The sequence below is a fragment of the Papio anubis genome, chromosome 9, assembly GCF_008728515.1.
Source record: "Papio anubis isolate 15944 chromosome 9, Panubis1.0, whole genome shotgun sequence".
In the NCBI taxonomy this organism is placed as follows: domain Eukaryota; kingdom Metazoa; phylum Chordata; class Mammalia; order Primates; family Cercopithecidae; genus Papio; species Papio anubis.
This window is the reverse complement of record NC_044984.1, coordinates 45,285,147-45,308,524: the sequence shown is the minus strand read 5'-3', so window position 1 is coordinate 45,308,524 and position 23,378 is coordinate 45,285,147. Positions and strand designations below refer to the sequence as shown.

The 23,378-nt window shown below is 42.0% G+C and overlaps 1 protein-coding gene across 12 annotated transcripts in view; it reads right to left on the bottom strand.

Moving 5' to 3' along the window:
• LARP4 (La ribonucleoprotein 4) overlaps positions 1-23,378 on the bottom strand; it is an 83,878-nt gene that overhangs the window by 16,076 nt on the left and 44,424 nt on the right. For 10 of the 12 annotated variants that reach the window (XM_017945866.3, XM_009180726.3, XM_009180727.3 and 7 more), the window contains 4 exons: positions 11,247-11,459; positions 10,504-10,607; positions 3,162-3,374; positions 1,875-1,923 (listed from right to left, as the gene is read on the bottom strand). In XM_017945866.3, coding sequence (XP_017801355.1) covers positions 1,875-1,923; positions 3,162-3,374; positions 10,504-10,607; positions 11,247-11,459 — 579 coding nt within the window. Of the gene's footprint in view, positions 1-1,874; positions 1,924-3,157; positions 3,375-10,503; positions 10,608-11,246; positions 11,460-23,378 lie in introns of those variants that run through there. The other 2 variants (XM_009180733.2, XM_021922327.2) reach the window with 2 other exon arrangements.

Here is a 23,378-nt window from a genome sequence, read left to right as displayed (position 1 = left end):
GTCAGAGGTTGCAGTGAGCTGAGATCGTGCCATTTGTACTCCAGCCTGGATAACAAAAGCGAAACTTGGTCTCCCCCTCAAAAAAAAAAAAAAGTTGCCTGAAGTTTCATGGTTGTGTATAATAAAGTTACAACACTGATTTAAGAGGTTCAGTATGGCCTAAAAACAATTCTAAGTTATAATGGAACACATTTTCTTCTTTGAAAACGGTTTTCTTCTCTCTTCCCCCTGCCATGTATTCACTGCGTGGTCCCCATTTGCCTTCAGCCATGATTGTAAGTTTACCAAGGCCTCCCCAGAAGCTGGGCAGATGCCTGCATCATGCTTCCTGTACAGCCTGCAGAACTGTGAGCCAATTAAACTTCTTTTCTTTATGAATTATCCAGTCTCAAGTATTTCTTTCTAGCAATGTGAGAATGGCTTAAAGAAAATTGGTATTGAGGAGTGGAGCACTGCTAAAAGGTAACTGAAAATGTGGAAGCAGTACTGGAACTGGGTAACAGGTAGAGGGTGGAAGAGTCTGGAGGGCTCAAAAGGATAGAAGATGAGGAACTTCCTAGACTGGCTTGGGAGCCTCTGACTCGATTTCAGAGGATGTACGGCATCCTCTGAAAGAAACTTCTACCAGTCTGGTATAAGTCCAGAAACCTGCTCCAGGGGCACAGTGCAGAGGGGAAATATGGGGCTGAGGCCCTCACAACACGCCTCCACTAGGGCACTGCATAGTAGCAGAAGAAGGTCACCGTCCTCCAGACTCCAAAACAGGCATGGAAAAGCCACAGGCATTCAACGTGGGCCCATAAGAGCAGCCTCCAGGGTTGATCCCTGCAAAGCCAAAGGGGTGGAGCTGCCTAAGGCCTTGGGAGCCCAACCCTTGTATCAGTGTAACCTAGGAGTGGCCATGGAGTCAAAGGATATTATTTTATTATTTTTTGAGACAAAGTCTCACTTGGTTGCTCAGGCTGCAGTGCAGTGGCACAATCTTGGCTCACTGCAACCTCCACCTCCTGGGCTCAAGGGATCAGCCTGCTTCAGCCTCCCAAGTAGCTGGGACCACAGGCGTGTACCGTGGTGCCTGGCTTATTTTTTTAATTTTGTAGAGATGGGGTTTCACCATGCCGCCCAGGCTGGTATCCAACTCCTGAGCTCAAGTGATCTGTACATCTTAGCCTCACAAAGTGCTGACATTACAGACTTGAGTCGGCATGCCTGGCCAAAGGCGAGTATTTTGGAGCTTTAAGATGTCCTGACTGTTCTGCTTGGTTTTGCACTTGCGTGGGGCCTGTAGCCTCAAGTGATCCAACTGACTCAGCCTCCCAAAGAGCTGGGATAACAAGCATGAGCCACAGTGCCCGACCCCATCTCTAGAGGAGGATCACTTAAGCCTAGGATGTCAAGGCTGCAGTGAGCCATGATTGTACCACTGCACTTCAGCCTGGGCAACATAGCAAGACCCTTCCTCCTCTGCCTCTCCCTAGAAGTCCTTATCTTGCATCAAGCACGGTGACTCAGGCCTGTAATTCCAGTGCCCTGGGAAACAGTAATATCCTGTGTCTTGGAAAAGAAAGAAGAAAGAAAAGGTAAGGAAAGTTAGAAAGACTTTGTGATTTTACTTAAAAATCACATGAATACATTAATCTTCAAATAATTTTTTTAAGCAAGCAACACAAGTGAAACTCCATACTACATGTGTGCTAGAGGGTGGGTATATGGGTAGTGGTGGTAAAAATTTCAGGGTTAAATTTAGGCTCTATTTACCTTTGCTGAAGACTACAATCAATAAAACAAAAACCCAGAAAGGAAAGACCAAAAGTCAATGCCATAGTAAATCACAGAAGAGAAAAAAGTCTGAATAAAAGTTTTAAAAAACTTACTGAGATCCTGTCATCTTCTCGTCGTCTTCGACCTCTGAAGAGAGTTCTCCTTTTAATAAGAAAAAGTTTGGGGGAGGAGAAGGGACAAGTAATAAGTTTCTTCAGATAGATACATTCTATCAAAGTCGTATACTTTTTTTTTTTTGAGACAGAGTCTCACTCTGTCGCCAGGCTGGAGTGCAGTGGCGCTATCTCACTATCTCGGCTCACTACAAACTCTGCCTCCCAGGTTCAAGCAATTCTCCTGCTCAGACTCCTGAGTAGCTGGAATTACAGGCACACGCCGCCACGCCCAGCTAATTTCTGTATTTGTAGTAGAGACAGGGTTTCACCATGTTGGCCAGGATGGTCTCGATCTCCTGACCTCATGATCCGCCTGCCCCACCTCCGAAAGTGCTGGGATTACAGGCGTGAGCCACCATGCCCGGTCAGCTGTATACATTTCAATTTAAACATCTTTCTACATTTCGGGCTAGTTTTCTCTATTACTAAAAGATAATATATTATTCTGAGGTATCTTGAGCCAATTTACCAAAAACTTTACCTACTACCACACCATAAAGTAAGATGAGTCCATTTGTTAGTAGCGATCCCTTCAAACCAGAACCATACTATTATTTAATTAGGCAAGTTGGCAATATATAACATCACCCCTATAGTTTATTTATATTTTTGAGACACAGTCTCGCTCTGTCACCCAGGCTGGAACGCAGTGGCGCAACCTAGCCCCACTGCAACCTCTGCCTCCTGGGTTCGGGTTCAAGTGATTCTCCTGCCTCAGCCTCCTGAGTAGCTGGGATTACAGGTGCCTGCCACCATGCCCTGCTAATTTTTGTATTTCTTCATAGAGACTGGGTTTCACCATGTTGGCCAGGCTGGTCTTGAACTCCTGACCTCAGATGATCCTCCCACTCAGCCTCCCAAAGTGTTGGGATTACAGGCGTGAGGCACCGCACCCAGCCACTTCTATAGTTTAAAAGCTGGAAGAAATAAAACCATAAGGCAGATGGATATGTTAATTTTCTAAGCTATTCTTTCCTATATGAACTATAAGGAACTTCAGAATAACTTTATAAACCTCTGATTCAGAGACATTTTCTATATGAGTACTCTATTTCTTTATAAAAAGCAACCAACTCATGTTCTGAAAATAACATATTTATTTAATATAACCATATACCAATAATTAAATTAACACCAAACCAAACCAACTGCCAGATCATGTTCTTCAATTATTCAGGATGATCACACCATTATCAAAGATTTTCAGGTACCTTATTTCCTTACCTGCCCCTACCATAGTCCCCGTTCTGTTCCATCTGCAAAGTGGAAGTCTCCTTTTGAAGGTAAGTTTGCTCCTGATGCCCAGTTACTGTAGGGTTATGCCGTTCAGTTGGAAGGTTTCTTGAACTAGATCTGTTCAACTGTCCATCCCCCAAGGATACAGAGCCCTCTGTTGAGTGTTCTGAACCACTGGATGACCTAAAATGAGGCTTCACACTATAGGAAATATAAAATAATACACATAAAGCAGTAAATCAAGACAGAAAAACAACTTTCCTCAGGTAAAAAACTGGCTCCTGTTGTACTGGGGTTTTCAAAAAATTTAACTTGAAAAGCATTATGTTGTAAAAGTGTAGTCCCTTCTACATTCCAGACATTATTTTAAAAAGTAAAGTAAATTTTTTTTTTTTTTTTGAGACAGAGTCTCGCTCTGTCGCCCAGGCTGGAGTGCAGTGGCGCATCTCGGCTTACTGCAAGCTCCGCCTCCTGAGTTCATGCCATTCTCCTGCCTCAGCCTCCCGAGTAGATGGGACTACAGGTGCTGGCCATTACATCCAGCTAATTTTTTGTATTTTCTTTAGTATAGACGGGGATTCACCATGTTAGCCAGGATGGTCTCGATCTCCTGACCTTGTAATACGTCCGCCTCGGCCTCCCAACGTGCTGGGATTACAGGCGTGAGCCGCCACGCCAGGCCAAAGTGAAGTAAATTTTACATTAAAAAATGTTGTGGGCCGGACGCAGTGGCTCACGCCTGTAATCTCAGCACTCTGGGAGGCTGAGGCAGGAGGACTGCTTGAGCTCTGGGGTTTGACACCAGCTGGGACAACACAGCAAGACCCTATCACTGCAAAAAAAAATTAAAATGTGCAGCCATATGTACCTATACTATTCCCAGCTACTTGGAAGGCTGAGGCAGAAGACTGCTTGGGCCCAGGAGTTTGAGGCTGCAACAAGCTATGATTGCACAACTGAATTAATGCACAACTGAATTCATGCACAGTCATCAGAGAAAACCTTATCTCTAAGATAATAATATATATATTTTTAAAGTTGTGTTTGGAGAGACGGGGGAAAATCCAAAGTTCTTTGAAAGAAACTTACTTTTACTTCAATACTCAGAATTAGGATTTTAGCTAATGTCATCGGATGCACTCTCGACATGTTTAAATCAGCCAGGTTTAAGCTTATGAGTATACGCAATACATTCTTCTTTTTTTTTTTATTTTTTTTGGTGAGATGGAGTCTGTCTGTTGCCTGGGATGGAGTGCAGTGGTGCAATCTCAGCTCACTGCAACCTCCGCCTTCCAGGTGCAAGCTATTCTCTTGCCTCAGCCTCCCAAGCAGCTAGACTATAGGCATGCGCCACCACACCCGGCTAATTTTGTATTTTCAGTAGAGACAGGGTTTTGCCACCTTGGCCAGGCTGGTCTTGAACTCCTGACCTCGTGATCCACCCACCATGGCCTCCCAAAGTGTCGAGATTACAGGCATGAACCATCACATCTGGCCTATAACATGCTTTTTTTTTTTTTTTTTTTTGAGACGGAGTCTCGCTCTGTCGCCAGGCTCGAGTGTAGTGGTGAAATCTCAGGTCACTGCAAGCTCCGCCTCCCAGGTTCACACCATTCTCCTGCCTCAGCCTCCCGAGTAGCTGGGACTACAGGCATGCGTCTCCACACCTAGATAATTTTTGTATTTTTAGTAGAGATGGGGTTTCACCATGTTGGCCAGAATGGTCTCCATCTCCTGACCTCATGATCCACCCAGTTCAGCCTCCCACAGTGCTGGGATTACAGGTGTGAGCCACCACGCCCAGCCCACTATGCATTCTTAATGGAAGCAAAACCATGCTAAATGGGAGTAAAAATGGGGGGTGGGGGAAGGGCAAAAGTAATCATTTTATGTATAAAGCACAGATACATACATTACATACATACAGATATACAATCATCTGTAGTATTCAATTTTCAAAGGAGGAAAATGCCTAAAAAGGCTGTTTAGGGGAGTAATAATGAAGACAGTAAGAAATACTGGAATACAATTGAAAAATCCTAGCCTCAGCCGGGCATGGTGGCTCACACCTATAATCCTAGAAGTTTGGGAGGTGGAAGCGGGTGGATCACCTGAGGTCAAGAGTTTGAGACCAGCCTGGCTAACATGGTGAAAACCCATCTCTACTAAAAATACAAAAATTAGCCAGGCGTGGTGGCACACACCTGAAATCCCAGCTACTCAGGAGGCTGAGGCAGGAGAATCTTTTGAACCCAGGAGGCGGAGGTTGCAGTGAGCCAAGATCACACCATTGTACTCCAGCCTGGGCAACAAGAGCAAAACTCTGCCTCAAAAAACAAAACAAACAAACAAACAAACAAAACCTCGCATCTTACTAAGCATGCATCACCAAATGAGATGTGTCGAAAGATCCATATGTAGGACAGCAAACTAGGAAAATACAGCAATGCACCCAATAGCATGGCATGACTGCATGAATTAAGGTATGCAATGTGGTTAAACAAACCAACTTGCTTCTAACAAAGGGAGTTTTTATCTTGGATGATGGGTATAAGCATCCAACTTCCTAAAAGCTTACAAGCAGATGAAGCTAAGGTCGATTAATAGAAAAATAATGCAGTTTAATCAGTAGCCAAAACACCTACAGTAGCAAAAACACCTAAAAACTCAAGCAACTGAGTATCCTGGCTCTACAGATTAAGAAGAGTGAGATTTATGTTTGGCCCATTATTTGCAGTTTATATATCCCAGTTTTTGTAATCTATTTTCATAGTTATAAACCAACAACATTAATCACATGTTGCCAATTCCTGACTCTAGGAATAGGGATTGAAAACTTCTTGAATAATTATAACCCCACCAAGTAAATGTAAATTCCCACAGCATCTCTAGCTGTCCTGCTTTATTCTTGACGGACCATAAAAAATTACCACTATTAACACTTAAAGTAGTTGGGTGTGGTGGCTCACGCCTCTAATCCCAGCACTTTGGGAGGCCAAAGCGGGTAGATCATGAGGTTAAGAGATCGAGACCATCCTGGCCAACGTGGTGAAACCCTGTCTCTAACTAAAAATACAAAAACAAACAAAAACAAAAACAAAAAAGATAAAATTATCAGGCTGGGCACAGTGGGCTCAGTGGCTCATATCTGTAACCCCAGCACTTGAAGAGGCTGAGGTGAGAGGATCATTTGAGCCTAGGAGTTTGAGACCAGCCTGTGCAACATGGCAAAATCCTATCTCTACCAAAAAAATATATAAAACTTAGCTAGGCATGGTGGTACGCACCTGTAGTCCCAGCTACTAGGAAGGCTGAGGTGGAGAATTGATTGAGCCTGGGAAGTCAAAACTACAGTGAGCCATGATCATGTTACTGTACTACAGCCTGGGTGACAGGGCAAAACACTGTCTTTAAAAAAAAAAAAAAAAGAAGTTGGGTTGAGTTTCACATAAAGTGACACTTTTCCATAGAATTACTTTATATTACAAACTAGATTTCTTAAATAGCAATAAAAATAGTATGTCACCTAACAAAAAAAATTTTTTTTTTTTTTTTTTGAGAAAGGTCTAGCTGTGTCACCCAGGCTGCAGCGAGGTGGTGCGATCTCGGCTCATTACAACCTCTACCTCCTGGGCTGAAGCTATCCTCCTACCTCAGTTTCCTGAGTAGCAGGGACTACAGGTGCACACTAGTATGCTTGGCTAATTTTTATATTGTCAGTAGAGACGGGGTTTCACTCTGTTGCCTAGGTTGGTCTCCAACTCATGAGCTCAAGTGATCTGCCTGCCTTGGCTTCTCAATGTGTGGGGAATACAGGCATGTGCCACCCCACCGGCCACAAAAAGTAATTTTAAAAATACTTAGGCCGGGTGCGGTGGCTCACGCCTATAATGCCAGCACTCTGGGAGACCAAGGTGAGTGGATCAACTCTGGGAGACCAAGGTGAGTGGATCAACTCTGGGAGACCAAGGTGAGTGGATCACCTGAGGTCAGGAGTTCAAGACCAGCCTGGCTAACATGGTGAAACCCAGTTTCTACTAAAATACAAAAAACTAGCTGGGCGTGGTGGCATGTGCCTGTAATCCCAGCTACTTGGAAGGCTAAGGCAGAAGCATCGCTTGAACACAGGATGCGGAGGTTACAGTGAGCCGAGATCGCGCCATTGCACTTCAACCTGGACAAAGAGAGCAAAACTCCGTCTTATTTATAAAAACAACAACAACAACAAAACAACAACAACAACAACAAAAACGCCAGGTGTGCTGGCTCATGCCTGTACAGCACTTTGGGAGGCCAAGGTGGGTGGATCACGAGGTCAAGAGATTGAGACCATCCTGGCCAACATGATAAAACCCCATCTTTACTAAAAATACAAAAATTAGCTGGCACATGCCTGTAGTCCCAGCTACTCAGAAGGCTGAGGCCGGAGAATCGCTTGAACTCAGGAAGCAGAGGTTGCAGTGAGCCAAGATCTCACCACTACACTACAGCCTGGTGACACAGCGAGACTCTGTCTCCAGGAAAAAACAAACAAACAAACAAACAAAAAAAGTATATTACCCATTACATCTGAAAATGAACTGATATGATAGATATGCTATTTGCATGTGTTTAGAAAATGTCCTTCATCCAACTTTCACACATTTCAATATGCTTAACGAACAACTTACTACATTTATATAGCCCTCAGATCTCATAATCTTACCCTTCACTGAGAGGGACTTACAATCTCAATCCAGGCAAAAGAGAGAAAGAATGAAGAAATAAAGAAGTGATAAAAGACAGAAAAGAGAGGTAAAGTAAAAGAAAGATAAAGTATGAAAGGTAGAAAAATGCCTGGATTTCTGAAAGTTAGTCCTATTCTCTCTAAGTAGGAATAGTGATCATCACTGGGCTGTCACAAGTTAATACAAAAATTGCAAAAGGCTCTCTAAAAATGACTTTGTCCTTGGCTGTTAATATTAATAATAATAAAGGCCTGGCAGTAGTCACTTTTTAGAAGCAAGAAGGAAACAAGGATTCGGGTTGCTGGTCCAGAAGGTCTTTATTTGCTTTTTTAGAAAAAGTATTCACTTATTATTTCTGTAATTAAAAATTACTAACCTGTATTGGTCAAATATATGGAAAAGAACTGTACACAAGTAGTTTTAAGTAACATGCAAAAATGTACCACACACCATGTATTTTCAAAACCATAGGTATACTTCCTTATAAGTAAAGATAACTTGACTGTCATTCTTGGTTTTCTTACTATAATTTCATCCCTGTCACCAAAAAGGTACAACGGATAAAAGGTAACAATAAAGAAATAACCATGGAGCTATCTAAAGTATTTCAGAGTCAAGCAACTGCAAATATCAGTACCTTTATTTTTCAGACGGGGGAGCAGGGAAGGGTGAGAGCGGATGGCGGCAGAGAATAACAGAGTCTCGCTGTTGCCCAGGCTGGAGTGCAGTGATGTAATCTCAGTTCACTGCAACCTCTGCTTCTCAGGCTCAAGCAATTCTCATTCCTCAGCCTCCTGAGTAGTTGGGACTTCAGGCGTGCACTATACCACCACGCCCAGCTAATTTTTGTATTTTTGTTAGAGGTGGTGTTTCATCATGTTGCCTAGGCTGCTCTTGAACTCCTGGGCTCAGGTGATCCACGGACCTCGGCCTGTGTTTATTCTTAGTAGTAAAATTTTTCTAACACTTGAAAATGATCTTCAATTGCTTTAACCAATTGTGTCTGTCAAGAGCAGTCCAAAAACTCTGACTATTAAAGGGTAGTACATAATGTTTCCGGTGAGAAGAATATTTTTTCATTCTGTTGGGGCTCATTTCTCCAGTAAAACAAGTTTCAGAAAAGCCTGTCAAAAAAGGACTAAGTTCCTAGAAGTCATCTTGGAAAAACATACTCCAGATGGTCTCCTTTCCAAAAAGAAATAATTAGGAGGATCGAATCTGGCAAAAGACTGAGTGGCACTGAATATAAACTATTAGGAAAAACCCTCAAAAACCAAGAGTCTCACAAAACAGCAAATGAGAAATAACAAATGTGAAACTATTAAATAAATCAAAATGACTATATATCAGTCCTTTATTCTTTGGTTACTTATATTCTGTTAAAAGACATAGTATCATGCCTGTAATCCTAGCAATTTGGGAGGTCAAGGTGGGATGACTGCTTTGAGCCCAGGAGTTCAAGACCAGTCCCAGGCAACATAAGCAGACCCCGTCTCTACCCCCAAAACAACAACAGGAAGCCATAACATACACCAAATATTGAGATTATCTGTTGATGTCTACATAAAGTAAAATACCTCAGACGTACATGTCAATCTTTGTTACGATACCATATAGTTTCTATGATTCTTAATAATTTATCCTGAACAGGCCAGGCGCCGTGGCTCAAGCCTGTAATCTCAGCACTTTGGGAGGCCGAAACGGGTGGATCACGAGGTCAGGAGATCGAGACCATCCTGGCTAACACGGTGAAACCCCGTCTCTACTAAAAAATACAAAAAAAAAACTAGCCGGGCGAGGTGGCAGGCGCCTGTAGTCCCAGCTACTCAGGAGGCTGAGGCAGGAGAATGGCGTGAACCCGGGAGGCGGAGCTTGCAGTGAGCTGAGATCCAGCCACTGCACTCCAGCCTGGGCCACAGAGCAAGACTCCGTCTCAAAAAAAAAAAAAAAAAAAATTTATCCTGAACATAGTGCTTTAAGTGCGGGCTTTGGAGTTGAACTGCCCAGGTTCAAATCTTAGCTCTACCAATTACAAGCTGTGTGTTCTCAGACATAATATTTTATATCTCAATTTCCTTATCTGTAAAGTAGACATAAGCACACCTATAAAGGGTTCTGAAAAAAGTGATAAAATATGTAAAATCCTTAGGAACAGAGTTTGTGATATTAAATGTGCAATAAATGTTAGCTACTGTCTGCTGTGCATTGTAGTTCTTGGATGTCATCTCAAAAATCCTTTAAAAACCTAAATAACATACATCCCAACATTTATTCTTCAAAGAATTCTCTAAAATGCTACCAATTTAACATACTAAACGGAAATTAGTCACCAGCTTTGTCAGAGACTGCTGTCATGAAGTAAGTTTTCTATTCTCTTTATTAAAAAAAAAATCTGAGTCCCAAGTCTGTTAGTAGCATTACCAACTCAAAGGTCAAAGTGTTTTTATGAATTCTAGATTAAACTGTTCACATATATTTAGTAAAAACAAAACAAAAAAGCCACCAAACCTTTTTACTGAGCCTGACAATAAGCATTGCTATTAATGCCTTAAGATCCATTAGGAATTGTTTAAAATACATTATAGCTATGGTTTTTATCTTACCGATTTTTTTGGAATGGTCGACCCATATTCATAGCAGCAGCATTTGTTTTATAAGATCCTGGCGAATTAAAGCCATTCACAAAACTACCATTGGGAAAGGGAGCCTAGAAGAAAATGTATGTTTAAAAAATATTAATGGTAAAGGTAAAACCTGGTGTGAGGGTCACAAGAACCTTAATGAGCTTATGAATTTATCTTTTGCAAGCCAAAAATATCTTAAAATATTTTACTGATTCACTTCTGCAATATTCACTTCAAATGCCACTGGATTTATGAACAACAATTCATAACTTAATAAAGAATGTTCTGGTCTGACATTTCGCAACATTAAAATGCATTTAAAACCACGCAACTTTTTCAGTCTCTTCTTTCAATTCACTCAGCAAATTTTATGGAATAAAATTATGCACTCTAATAGCTCAACTCTTAGTCATATGCATTTATTTGGTATGGAAAATTAGATATCTATATCACTGTTTAAAAGCCAAAAAGTGGCCGGGCATAGTGGCTCACGCTTGTAATCCTAGCATTTTGGGAGGCCAAGGCGGGTGGACTGCCTGAGCACAGGAGTTCAAGACCAGCCTGAGCAACACAGCAAAACTCCATCTCTACAAAAAATATAAAAATAAAATAAAAGCCAAAAAGTCATCAATGTCAACATGAGTTCCCACTCCAACTGATTTCTTCAAATTTCAGCTCAAATTTAAAATATTATTATATTTTATTATAAGGATCTCACTTACCAGTGGTGTTTCAAAGTAAGGTGTAGGATTTGGAGACCAAGACTGAGGCACAATACTATAGACCGAGTACTGTTGGTGAGGATTATATACAGGCTGCATAAAGACTGGGGAGGCATACTGTGCTTGAGTTTGAATGGGCTGACTATAGATACTAGAATCCATTAATCGATAACCATTCTTAGCAAAAAATGTATTGATGGCTTTTATCCTTGCCTAGAAGAGGAACACATTATAGCAACAAAGAATTAAGTGTATATTTTTAAAAAATACATTTAATTTACATTTTAACATATATTTTACATGACTATACTATTTCCGCCTATGGTAGAATCAGTAGAACAAAAGAAAAGAAAATGACAGCTTTAATTAATCATTAATAAAATGTTTTCATGGTATAAAAACCATAGTAAACAAGGTAAAACCCCCCTGCCACAAACACATGTCAAAATAACCAGGTGTGCTGCCTCACACCTGTAACCCGAGCACTTTCAGAGGCCAAGGGGGTAGGATTGCATGAGCCCAGGAGTTCAAGGCCACCCTGGGTACCACAGCGAGACCCATCTCTTACAAGAAAAAAAAAAAAAAAAAAAGCTGGGCATGGTGGTGTGCAACCTGTAGTCCTAGCTGCTTGGGAGGCAGAGTGGGGAGGACTGCTTGAGCCAAGGAGTTGGAGGTTGCAGTGAGCTACAATCGCACCACCACACTCCAGCCTGGGCAACAGAATGAGACCCTGTCTCTAAACAACAAGCAGAGTAAAAACCTCCCAAAAAGCTAAGTCAAAATAGTAAACTAGAGCTCATCACAGGCAAGGGCACTAGTATCTCTAATACACGAATTGTAAAAACAGACATGAAAAGGCCCAACAATGCTATAGAAAAAAGGGTTAGAGAAATGAACAGCGTTCACAGAACAAAAAAAGGCAAATGGCTCTTAAACATATGAAAGAGATGCTAAACTCACTCATAAAAGAAATGCAGGCATATGTAAACATGTTCAAAAATCACTAATCATCAAAGAAATGTAAGCTGAACTCACAAGATAGCATCTCACATCTATTAAAATGGGTGTAACAAAAAAAATAAGTGTTACAGAAGATGTGGAGAAAGGGAACTTTTGTACACTGTTGCTGGGAAGGTAAATTCATATAGCCATTATGGAAACTAGTATGGAGGTTCCTCAAAAAGTTAAAAATAGGCCAGGCACGGTGGCTCGCGCCTGTAATCCCAGCACTTTGAGAGGCCGAGGCAGGCGAAGCACTTGAGGTTGGGAGTTCCAGACCAGCCTGGCCAACATGGTGAAACCCCGTCTCTACTAAAAACACAAAAATCAGCTGGGCATGGTGGCATACGCCTGTAATCCCAGCTACTTGGGAGGATGAGATTGCAGTGAGCTGAAATTGTGCCGCTGCACTCCAGCCTGGGCAATAGAGCGAGACTCTGGGTCAAAAAAAGTTGAAAATAGAAGTACCATATGATCCAACAATCCTATGTATATCCAAAGGAAGTGAAATTAGTATGCTGAAGGGTGTCTGCACTACTGTCTGTGTTGCAGCATTACTTATAGTGGCTAACACATGGAAACAACCCAGTGTCCACAGCAAACGAACGGATGGAGAAAACATGGTGTACACACCCACTGGAATACCATTCAGTTTTGTTTTGTTTTGTTTTAGACAGAGTCTTGCTCTGTCGCCCAGGCTGGAGTGCAGTGATGTGATCTTGGCTCATTGCAACCTCCACCTCCCAGGTTCTAGCAATTCTCCTGCCTCAGCCTCCTGAGTAGCCGGAATTACAGGTGCATGCGGCCATGCCCGGCAAATTTTTTTGTATTGTTAGTAGAGACAGGGTTTCGTCGTGTTGCCCAGGCTGGTCTGGAAGTCCTGAGCTCAGGCAATCCACCTGCCTCAGCCTCCCAAAGTGCTAGGATTACAGGCATGAGCCACTGTCCCCAGCCTCGATTTTCGTATTTTTACTAGACATGGGGTTTCACCATGTTGGCCAGGCTGGTCTTGAATTCCTGACCTCAGGTGATCCGCCTGCCTTGGCCTCCCTTGGCCTCCCAAAGTGCTGGGATTACAGGCATCAGCCACTGTGCCCAGACGCATTCAGTCTTAAAGAAGGAAATCCTGTCATTTGTCACAACCTGAATGAACCTAGAAGACATTATGCTAAGTGAAATAGGGCAGGCACACAAAAACAAACACTGCCTGATCTCACTTGTATTTGAAATCTAACAAGGTGGAACTCATAGAGACAGTATAATAGTGGTTACCATAAGCCAGGGATGGGGAAAGGGAGGGACTGGGGAAATGTTTCACAGGGTATAAAGTTTCTGTTAGTAGAAGTTCTGGAGAGCAGGGTGATGACAGTTAATAATAATGTATTATATAATTCAAAATTGCTTACTTTAAATGTTCACAATACCCAAAAAGCATGTATGCAATTTTATTTGCCAGTTATAGAATAACTTAATAAAGCTATGGGAAAAAAATATACCCACATGACTGACTAATTGTAAAAGGTGAGGAAACCTATGGGCCCCAGAAGCAACTCAACAGTCCATCAACGGTTGAATACAACATGTACATCCAAACAACTGAGTATCATAAACATAAAAAAGAAATGAAAGAATGATCTAGACACCATTATGAAGTGACTTCCAGAACACACTATTAAGTCAAAAAAAATTAACAGGAGAAAAGGCAGCCAGGCGCACTGCCTCATGCCTGTAATCCTAGCACTTTGGGAGGCCAAGACAGGTGGATCACCTGAGGTCAGGAGTCGAGACCAACCTGGCCAACGTGGTGAAATCCCACCTCTACTAAAAAAATACAAAAAATTAGCTGGGTGTGGTGGTGCGCACCTGTAATCCCAGCTACTCATGAGGTTGAAGCAGGACAGGTGCTTGAACCCAGGAGGCAGATTTTTTTCAGAGATTTTCATATGGGAGAAAGGAGACAGGAAGTAGAAGAAAGGAAAATCATACAGCCTGAATTTAAATTGTAAGCATCAGTACAAACCTGTATTTTGTCTTAAAACATAAAAACTAAACAGCTCTGTCTAAAAAAGCTTAAAAACAATGACAAAACCAGTCAACACAAATACTACTTGTGTCTAGGTAGTGGTCCACAAAATACCATTTCCCCATAAAGTAGCCTAAGGACTTAAAAGAACTGGTTGACTCCAGGCCTTTGGCATGAAACGTGCAAGAGCCTGGAACATCTTGACAAACTGCACAGCAAGGTAACCAGTAAAGACTGCTATGGCTGGCTGGGCGCAGTGGCTCACACCTGTAATCCTAGCACTTTGGGAGGCTGAGGCGGGCTGATTACAAAGTCAGATCAAGACCATCCTGGCCAACATGGTGAAACCACTAAAAATTAGTTGGGTGTGGTGGTGTGCACCTGTAGTCCCAACTACTCGGGAGGCTGAGGCAGGGGAATCGCTTGTGCCCGGGAGACGGAGGTTGCAGTGAGCTGAGATCGTGCCACTGCACTTCAGTCTGGCAAGAGAGCAAAACTCCATCTCAAAAAAAAAAAAAAAGAAAAGAAAAAAAGATTGCTATGGCTGCGTAGCAAAAGGTCTCAGGAGTCAATTCAAAGAGGCCAAAATCAACATGAACAGTAAATACCTTAAATATATTTAAATATTCAAAACCAAAAACAGTTAAAAATCGGCTAAAAAATCAACACTTTTAAAAACTGGTAATAAAAGCTAGAATCAAGCATGTAACATGGATTTCACACAGAACCTGTAACTCAGGGTAATGAAGATGAGTATGAGTTTCTAATAAACGAAAAATAGATAAATACCACAATTTTAGCAATCTCTAATGAATTAACAGACCAATGAGCATACCAGCTAGCTTTTGTATCCTCCCTGTTGCCCCAAAAATCAAACCCAGTTCTGATCATGCCTCTTGCTACCAATATGCATGAAATATAGGAGACAGATCACTATTTATCTACTTTCCATGACAGCCATGTCTTTAAAAAACAGAAAAAGAAAAAAAGATCTAGCTACCAATTTGCATGAAAAATAGGAGAGGGGAGAGAGAATCATGTTAAACTGCACTCAAGAATAAAGGCAGCAAAATGTATATTCCAAGAAACTCTGCAAGACAGATAATGATTATCTTACCTATAAACTTCCAAAAGAAAAAAATACAAAGTTACAGGAAAAAACTACAGATTTTTTAAATTTTACTTTTTTTTTTTTGAGACAGTCTTGCTCTGCCACCGAAGATGGGGTGCAGTGGTGTGATCTTGGCTGACTGAAACCTCCTTCTCCAAGGATCAAGTGATTCTCGGGCCTCAGCCTCCTGAGTAGCTAGGACTACAGGCCTAAGTCACAAAGCCTGGCTAAATATTTTTGTATTTTTAGCAGAGACAGGGTTTCACCATGTTGGCCATGCTGGTCTGGAACTCCTGGCCTCATGTGATCTGCCTGCATCAGCCCAGCCAAAGTGCTGGAATTACAGGCATGAGCCACAGTGCCCGGCCCAGATTTTTAAAGAGGAAAAAAGAAAAAGAAAGAAGAGGAGTCAGGAAAATATGAAAAGTGACTAGCTATTTGATGATGTTCAAGACATTGTTCATTTTCTAAAGTCTAATGATGATACTGTCACCAGGTATTAAAGAATCCCAGCTGGGTGCAGTGGCTCACGCCTGTAATCCTAAGCACTTTGGGAGGCCGAGGCAGGCAGATCTCCTGAGGTTAGAAGTTTGAGACCAGCTGGCCAACATGATGAAACCCCGTCTCTACTAAAAATACAAAAATTAGCCAGGCGTGGTGGTGGGTGCCTGTAATCCCAGCTACTCAGGAGGCTGAAGCAGGAGAATTGCTTGAACCCAGGGGGACAGAGGTTGCACTGAGCTGAGACCACATCACTTCACTCCAGCCTGGGCGAAAGAGCAAGACTCCGTCTCAAAAAAAGGGAAAGAATCCTTCTTGTTAGAGATACAAATTTTAATTTATTTATGGATGAAATCTGAAATTAAGGTTGAAATTTGCTTCAAGATGACTGGGGTTATGGAGAAATGAGTGGGAATATAGAGGAAATAAGAATGGCCATTTTCCACTAACTGTTAAAATTGGGTAACATCTATAGAGTTTCAGTCTTATAAGAAGAGTTCTGGAGATAGATGGCAGTGATGGCTGCAAATCATTGTGAATGTATTTAATAGCACTAAACCGTACACTCAAAAACAGTTAAGATGGGGGGAAAAAGAAAAGAAAAACAAAAATAAGAACAGTTAAGATAGTAAATTTTATGTGTATTTTGCCAAAATTTAAAAACTGGAGGCTGGGGCCAGGCATGGTGGCTCACGCCTGTAATCCCAGCATTTTGGGAGGCCAAGGCGGGAGGATCATGAGGTCAAGAATTCAAGACCAACCTGTCCAAGATGGTGAAACCCCATCTCTACTAAAAATACAAAAATTAGCCAGGTATGGTGGTGGGTGCCTGTAATCCCAGCTACTAGGGAGGCTGAGGCAGAGAACTGCTTGAACCTGGGAGGAAGAGGCTGCAGTGCACTGAGATTGTGCCACTGCACTCCAGACGGGGCGACAGAGCAACACTCCATCTCAAAAAAAAAAAAAAGGAAGAAAAGGGTGCGGGGGTGCAGAGCTGGGCCCAGTGGCTCACGCCTGTAATCACAACACTTTGGGAGGTCAACGTGGGAAATCACTTGAGTCAGGCGTTTGAGACCAGACAGGGAAGACAGTAAGACCCTGTCTCCACAAAAACAAACAAACAAACAAACAATAATTAGCTACTCTGAAGGCAGAAGGATCCCTTGAGCCCAGGAGTTCAAGGTGGCAGTGTGCTATGATCACGCACACCGTACTCCAGCCTGCACAACAAAGTGAGACCCTGTCTCTTTACAAAATAAAATAAAATAAATAAAATTGGGGGAAAAAATTGGATAATGGGTAAACAGTAACTAATTATACCATTTTATCTTCATATGCTTCAAATTCCTATATTAAGATTAAAAAAGGAGGCCGGGCGCTGTGGGTTTCAAGCCTGTAATCCCAGCACTTTGGGAGGTCGTGAGACGGGCGGATCACGGTGGTCAGGAGACTCCAGACCATCTCTGGCTAACACGGTGAAACCCCGCCTCTATTAAGAAATACAAAACTAGCTGGCGAGGTATGCTTCTGTAGTCGAGCTACTCGGGAGGCTGAGCCGGGAGAATGGCGCGGAACTCCTCGGAGGGAGCTTGCAGTGAGCTGAGATCCCGTCACTGCACTCCAGCCTGGGCGACAGATGCAGACTCCGCCTCAAAAAAAAAAAAAAAAAAAAAAAAAAGATTAAAAAGGAAAAAATGGCCAGGCTGTGGCTCAAGCTCGTAATCCCAGCACTTTGGGAGGCCAAGACGGCTGATCACGAGGTCAGGATATCGACCATCCTGGCTAACACATGGTGAAACCCCGCCTCTACTAAAATACAAAAAACTAGCTGGGCGAGGTGGCTGGGCTACTGTAGTCCCAGCTACTTGGGAGGCTGAGGGCAGGAGAATAGGGTAACCCGGGAGGCGGAGCTTGCAGTGAGCTGAGATCCAGCCACTGCACTCCAGCCTGGGCGACAGAACCAGACCCGCCCCAAGGAAAAAAATGCTTTTAACACTTTGGTAAATCGAGCAAGCAGACCATTTTATGCATTGCTTGTGGCTGCTTTTACCCTACAAGTTGCTGCAACAGGAATTACATGCCCATCAACATCTATAATATTCACTGTTTGGCTTTTTAAAGAAAATGTTTGCTGACCCTTTTAATAAAACCATTGGTGGCTGAGTAATTTTGCACCCAAAATGCTTGGTAATTAGCTTTTTTTGTATTTAGGAATATTCGCATTGTATTTTCCAGTTGAGCACCCCAAATCCGAAAATCCAAAAGGCTCTAATGAGGATTTCCATTGAGCAGCATGTTAGTACTCAAAACCTTTTTGATTTTGGAGCAATTCAAATTTAGGATTTGGGATGCTCAAGCTATATAATATGAAGACGTAGGAAGGTTAGATTAGAACCAAAGGCAGGCTGGGCGCGGTGGCTCAAGCCTGTAATCCCAGCACTTGGGAGGCCGAGATGGGCGGATCACGAGGTCAGGAGACGAGACCATCCTGGCTAACACGGGTGAAACCCCGCCTCTACTAAGAAATACAAAAAATAGCCGGGCGAGGTGGTGAGCCTGTAGTCCCAGCTACTCGAGGCTGAGGCCAGAGAACATGGAACCCCGGGAGGCGAGCTGCAGTGAGCTGAGATCCGCCACTGCACTCCAGCCTGGGCCGGGCAGCCGAGACTCCATCTCAAAAAAAAAAAAAAAAAAAAAAAAAAAGAAACCAAAGGCACACCAAGTTGCTGGGAATATCAAATGAAATAACACATGTGAAAGCATAAAATTACCACTTCCATGAATGTATGAAAGATACATTCTATGATTCTTACAATCATAGGCCAGGAACCCTCCTCCACTCCTAAAATTGCAACCAGTCAAACAATAAGAAATCAATTATGGCCAACCTTGACAAACGGACTTTAACAAGACCTAAATAATAACTATGGCTATTGTTTTTACCTAAGTAATGTCATACATTATAGTACACTTTAATGTTAAAATGTCCCCTAAGGAACTAAAATCAAGTAAACAGCATTATTTTAAAAACATACTCCACTAGACCGGGTGTGGTGGCTCACGCCTCCAATCCCAGTACTTTGGGAGGCTGAGGCGGGCGGATAGTCAGAGTTCGACCAGCCTGGCCAACATAGTGAAACCCCGTCTCTACTAAAAATACAAAAATTAGCCGAGCTGAGGCAGGAGAATCGCTTGAAACCCAGGAGGCAGAGGTTGTGGTGAGCCGAGATCACTCCACTGCACTCCGGCCTGGACAACAGAGCGAGACTCCGTCTAAAACACACACACACACACACACACACACACACACACACTCCGGCCTGGACAACAGAGTGAGACTCCGTCTAAAAACACACACACACACACACACACACACACACTCTCTGGCCTGGACAACAGAGCGAGACTCCGGCCTAAAACACACACACACACACACACACACTCCGGCCTGGACAACAGAGCGAGACTCCGTCTAAAACACACACACACACACACACACACACACAGAGTCCACTAGTCAAGAAAACAGCACTTGGCCGAGCGAAGTGCCTCACGCCTGTAATTCTAGCACTTTGGGAGGCCGAGGGCAGATCATGAGGTCAGGAGATCGAGACCATCCTGGCTAACACGGTGAAACCCCGTCCCTACTAAAAAACACACACAAAAAAATTAGTCGAGCGTGATGGCGGGCACCTGTAGTCCCAGCTACTCAGGAGGCTGAGGCAGGAGAATGGCGTGAACCTGGGAGGTGGAGCTTGCAGTCAGCCGAGTTCGTGCCACTGCACTCCAGCCTGGGTGACAGAGCCAGACTCCATCTCAAAAAAAAGAAGAAAACAGCAATGAAAGAACTATTTCAGGGCATGGAACTGCAGCTGATAAAGAATCAAAAAATGGGAGTGAAAATAAGGACTCCAAGATGACTCAGATGTTAAACTGCAGACAAAGATTTTAATACAGCTCTTTCAAGTACATGTATTCATGGATAACATTTATGTTTCTAATAAATTGAAATTAAGGAGAAATCACAACAGAGAGAGAAGAAATGTTTTTTAAAATGGAAACTCTAGAATACAGCATCTAAAATATTCACTGGACAGTCCTATCACACTGGGGACAGCAAAAGAAAAGTTCGGTGAACTTAAAGATGAACCCAAATCCACAGAAACTATCCTATCTGGAGAACAAAAGCAACAAAAACAGGTTGAAGAAAAATGAACAGAATCTCAGTGACATCAATCAGTCCAACATACAAAATTGGAATATCAAAAAAAGAAAGGAGAAAAGAGGGCAGAAAAAATTTTTGGCAAGCATCTGGAAATTCCCCAAATGCAGTGAAGAATATCAACATACAGAGCCAAGAAGTTTAGTATTTCCCATGTATGATAAGTAAAACCATACTAGACATACCATAGCCAACCTACTGGAAACCAAAAATAAAACATCTTGACAGCAGGCAAAGAAAAAGGACACATATATAGGAGAACAACCATATGAATGATGGTGAACATCTCATCAGAAATAAGAGTCCAGAACGTATCTTAAAAGAATGGAAAATAATTTTAGCTGTCATCCCTGCGTTCTGTATCCATGGAAAATACCCATCACAAATGCCGAGCAGAGTGGCTCATGTCTGTAGTCTCAACACTTTGAGAGGCCTTAGTAGGGGGATCGCTTGCCCTCAGGAGTTAGAGACCAACCTGGAAGACACAGCAAAATTCCTTCTCTACTGAAAAATAGAAAAATTAGCTGGGCGTGGTGGCATGCACCTATAGTTGCAGCTAATTGGGGCAGGGGGTGAGTGCTGAGGCAGAGGAGGCTGCAGTGAATCGAGACTGTACCACTGCACTCCAGCCTGGGTGATACAGCAAGACCCTGTCTCAAAAAAACAAACAAACAAAAAAGAGTGTGAAATATCAGACATTTTTAGTTAAGGAAAAACTAAGAGAATTCTTTGCTGGTTGGTAGTGTAACAAACACTAATGGAAGTCCCTTAGGCTGAAGGGAACTGATACCAGTTATTGTCAGGCATAGAAATCACAATTGAAACAGAATGAATCACTGCCTCTTAATGAAATCATCAATAAATTAGGAAACAGGTGGATAAACATTATCCACTTAAGGCCCCTTTCCTGCAATGTAATCACTTCTAAGTTACAGAACTTTAGAAATGAAGAGCATGGACACTACAAAGAAACAAACCAGAACCTTACAGGTTGGCCTGACATACTCAAGATACAACCGCTAATGGCAGAAAGCACCACCAGGATTGGAGTATAGCATTCCTTGCTTCTGCACCTGTCTTTCCAGGTGTTAGGTCATTTGATTTTAATAAATGGTATAAAAGTTAATGTGAATTTTCTTGCAACTTAAGTTGCTATGGGATGGCGCATCAAAAGAAGCATAAAGAAAAACTAAAATGGCAGAGAAAAACATTACTTAAAATAAAATATTTGTGTTTTTACTACTATACCTGAGACCCCCAGCACAAGCAATAGAAATAAGAAATGAAGGTATAAGGAATAATCAAAATAGTGATTACCTGCAGACATTAAAACATTAAAAAAAATCAGTAAGATATCAAGAAAAAGCAACCAACATGATTTTAAAGCAGTAAAAATGACTTAACACTGAAATACATAATAGTTACCATAATAATGAATAATGCAGGCTAAAACAGCCAACTGTCCCCAATTTAACCAATAAATTGAATAGAATTTCATTAAGTCCATTATAGATTTTGTTTGGTTGTTTGTTGGAACTAGACAAATATTCTAAAGTTGTGTGAAAATGTAATGATCTAAGAAGAGCCAAGACAATCCTGAAAAATAAGGTCAAGGACAAAGAACTAGCAGAAGTAAATAAGGATATTGTAAAATGATGATAATTAAAACAGTGATATCTGGCCAGGCAAGGTGGCTCACACCTGTAATCCCAGCACTTTGGGAGGCCGAGGTGGGTGGATCACTTGAGGTCAGGAGTTCGAGAGCAGCTTGGTAAACATGGCGAAACCCCGTCTCTACTAAAAATACAAAAATTAGCTGGGCGTGGTATCAGGCGCCCGTAATCCCAGCTACGCCGGAGGGTGAGGTAGGAGAATCGCTTGAACCCAGGAGGAGGAGGTTGCAGTGAGCTGAGATTGTGCCACTGCACTCCAGCCTGGGCGGTAAGAGTGAAACGCCATCTCAAAAATAAATAAAGAAAATAAAAATAAATAACATAGAACAGTGACATCCAGGAATGCAATCACAGTGTGGTGGCTCACATCTGTAATCCCAGCACTTTGGGAGGCTGAGATGGAAGGATTGTTCAGTTTGAGACCAGCCTGGGCAACATTGTGAGACCCCAACTCTACCAAAAATTTAAAAATTAGCCAGGCAAGATGGTGTGCACCTGTGGTCTCAGCTACTTGGGAGGCTGAGGTGGGACTATCACTTGAGCCTGAGGGGTTGAGGCAGCAGTGAGCTGTGATCATATGCCACTGCACTTGAGCCTAGGTGACAGAGAGAAAGAAACCCCAGTCTCAAAAACAAAACAGCCATATTGGTTCAGGGAAGCAGAACTCAAAGAAAACAAAGAATCTGAAACAAATCTCATAGCTGTGCCATTACACACAAGTTGCAGAAGACTAGAAATGACAAAAAATTAAGTGTTGAGATAAAAGTCTGTCCATATATGGGAAAAAGATAGAACTAGATTCTTATCTTATCTTATACTATATATAAAATTAATTCCAGATATACCAAAGACCCACTTCTGAAATACTTTAAGACTTTAAAGCTATTAAGATGACTCAGGAGAATATCTTTATAAAAGCGTCAAAGCAAGGAAAGATAAAAGGGAGAAGAACATCATAGACAGAGGAAGTAGAATGACAACTAGAAAATAGCCTCATCTGTAATATGGAAACTAATAATCCCACCTATTTCACAGCAATAATGAGATTTAAATATGATAAGTTCTTAGAACCTCTTAATAAATCTAAGTCACTGTTATCCTAGTTCTTCCACTTACTAGTTATGTGAAACTGGGGAGGTTACCCTCGTGTCTTATTATCCTCACTAGTAAACTGAAGAAAACATTAGGTTTTCTTCATTAGGTTCTTGTAAGGATTAAATGAGTCAATACATGTAAAGTGCTTAAAACAGAAAGTGACACACAGTAAGAGTTCAACACAGAGGAATTAGTAAGAATAATGTATTACATTTACAAATAAGAATAACTACAGCACACAGGGAATGAGGATCAAGTCAAACTAAGTGTATGTTACTGGATTATAGTTTAGAACCCTAGCTCTGGTAGCAATGTGAAGAACAGACTGTTAAGGGGGGAAAAAATTGTTAACACAGCAGTTAAGAGGCTACTCCAAGTGTTCAAGCCTAAACAATGGGAGATTTTTGGAAAGCATTTTCACAGGACCTGAGAACAGACCAGACATATAAAGACAGTGATCAAGTGTCATCAGTGACAATGCCTAGGTTCCCAAATGGTTGTATGTTAA